This window comes from Emydura macquarii, unplaced genomic scaffold, assembly GCF_026122565.2.
Source record: "Emydura macquarii macquarii isolate MOO-44397 ecotype Brisbane River unplaced genomic scaffold, CSIRO-AGI_Emac_v2 contig_1451, whole genome shotgun sequence".
Taxonomy (NCBI): domain Eukaryota; kingdom Metazoa; phylum Chordata; order Testudines; family Chelidae; genus Emydura; species Emydura macquarii.
Window position 1 is genome coordinate 14108754 of NW_027131588.1, and position 2306 is coordinate 14111059.

The 2306-nt window shown below is 62.5% G+C and overlaps 1 protein-coding gene across 1 annotated transcript; it reads left to right on the forward strand.

Moving 5' to 3' along the window:
* The first annotated feature begins 1422 nt into the window (after positions 1-1422).
* On the forward strand, positions 1423-2306 carry TMEM215 (transmembrane protein 215). Its single transcript, XM_067553445.1, has one exon. It carries the CDS (start codon positions 1454-1456, stop codon positions 2162-2164), a length of 711 nt encoding a protein of 236 aa, XP_067409546.1. The 5' UTR covers positions 1423-1453; the 3' UTR covers positions 2165-2306.

The window sequence follows — 2306 nt, forward strand, 5'->3', positions numbered from 1 at the left end:
AGCGTCTGTCTCGCTACTAAGGGGTCCCATCAAAGAGATCACTTCGCCCTCCCCTGGTGTCTCTAACACCCCTGGGCGCAGGCACGAAGCCAGGGCAGGGGGATAACAGGCCATCGCTTGGGGAGCAAAGACCCCTCCCCACTTTTCTGTCTGGGGGGTGGGGTTCATGTTACAGAGGAGCGGGGGGGAGTCAAGGGAGGGGTACACAGCCCAGCCCCCCAGGGGCGGCTCTGGGGCTCTGCTCTCAGCCGGACCTCTGCCGGGAGATGCCTTAGGTCTGCCACCGGCTCCGAGCGTGTCTGGCCGGGCGGGGGGGCGGCGGTGTCCCGGGCTGCATCGCGGCTCCCGGGGCTGGGACACCCCGCTCCCTCGGGCTCGCCTGCCGCCCGCCTCTCCTCCGCGGGTTCTCGCCCAGCTGCCCCCAGATCATCTCGGGGTGAGGGGCCAGGCGGACGCGAAAAGCGGGGCCCCCCAAAACTAACCAGCTGCGGGGCGGGGGGGCAACCTCAGACCGGAGCTGCTGCCCCTAAAGACAGGCGGAGGGGCGGGGGGGACGATGCTGCGGTCGTTCTCAAGCAGAGCTCCCCCCGGCCGGAGTGGGAACGGGCAGGGCCGGGCTTGCCCCGCTAGGGGCGTTAGCCACGTGGCTCATGGATTTGCACCAGCTCCTTAACTTGCCGCCGGCCCCGGGCTCCCTCCCTTGCCGCTCCAGCGGCCGGGGATCAGGCGGCGGCTGCTCCGGCACGCAGGCGAGTGCTTTCCCGCGGATGCCTGCACACACACACACACACACGGACACACACACACACACCCGGCCACGCACAGCTCCGCGCACAAGGCTGATCGCTGACCGCCCCCGCCCCGTCCCATGTGCCGGCGGCCCCCGAGGCGCGTCTCGCTGTCTCCTGACCCCATTCCTCCCGGGGCTCAGCCCGGCCCTGGGCTTTTCTTTCCTCGGTGGTAACCCTAGAAGCCTGCAGTCTCTCTCTCTCTCTCTCTCCCTCTGTCCAGGACCGAAGTCCGTCCCCTGCCACTCACTCCCCGCCTCGGGCTTTGCGCGCTGCGCTGGCTCTTAACGCATCTTCCTCTCCGTGGACCTGGCCTGGGATCCAGCGAAGCCCCCACGGGACCGCTCGTCTAAGATTACAGCCGGTGCAGCATCCCGAGCCGGGCAGAGCCAGCCCCGCCTGCCAGGAGCGGTGGGATATTTTTAGGGGATCTGCTCTGGGATTTCCCCCCCTGGACCCATTTCTCCCGGGAAAGCAGAGGCCGGAGAAACAAGAAGGCACCTCCAGGGATCTGCTCTTGCTTTCCTGCAAACTTTGTACGTGTGTGTGTGTGTTACAGCGGGTCCCTTCCCTTCCCTTCCCTTCGCAGAGGCGGGCGCCCGAGACTCGTCAGCTTTGCCCTGGCTTCGGAGGAGAGCGCTCGGCTGGTCTGCATGGTGTGAGCCATGAGACCAGACGACATCAACCCTCGGACGGGGCTGGTGGTGGCTTTGGTCAGCGTCTTCCTGGTTTTTGGCTTCATGTTCACCGTCTCTGGGATGAAGGGGGAAACCCTGGGAGACATCCCCCTCCTGGCCATCGGACCTGCTATTTGCCTGCCTGGCATCGCTGCCATCGCCCTGACGAGGAAGACGGACGGCTGCACCAGATGGCCGGACAACAAGCGCCCCTGCTGCTGCAAAAAGGCGAAGGACAAGGAGGTGGTGGAGCTGCTGAGGACGCCCTCGGATCTCGAATCGGGCAAAGGCAGCTGCGACGAGCTCGCCAAGAAGGCGTACCAGGGCAGGAAAGTGCTGAAGGGCGAGGACTCTGTCTCCATCTGCACCACCATCACCACCACCACCACCATGGGAGAATGCAAGAGCCTAATCAAAAGGGTGGACCAGGAGGAGATGCTGAGATACCTGGAGACCTGCTACCCGGAGATGCCCGGGAACGTGTTTGTGGGAGATGGCCCCACGCACAGTGCCTTAGAGAAGACGAGTTCTTCTCCTCCCTGGGACAGCGTTGCCCGCCCTGACACAGAGGACAACATATTTGTTGCTCCAAAAGACAGTATCATCGTCTGCTCCTACAAGGAGAATAGCCCTTACGACAGATACTGTTGTTATATAAACCCTACTGGAGTCAGCTCGGACCATGAGACCATAGTTTGAATGATTCCCATTTTATAGCTCTCTGTGTATTTCTACAAACCCTACATTTCCAGCTCTTAACAGGGGGAAATAGCTGATTACACTGCATGGGACATTCCTCATACTGTTACAAATTGAACCTGGTATGTGACTGATGCTCAAA

Excerpts from the sequence above, each read along its gene's own strand:
- TMEM215 (XM_067553445.1), top strand. The coding sequence starts at position 1,454 with ATGAGACCAGACGACATCAACCCTCGGACGGGGCTGGTGGTGGCTTTG.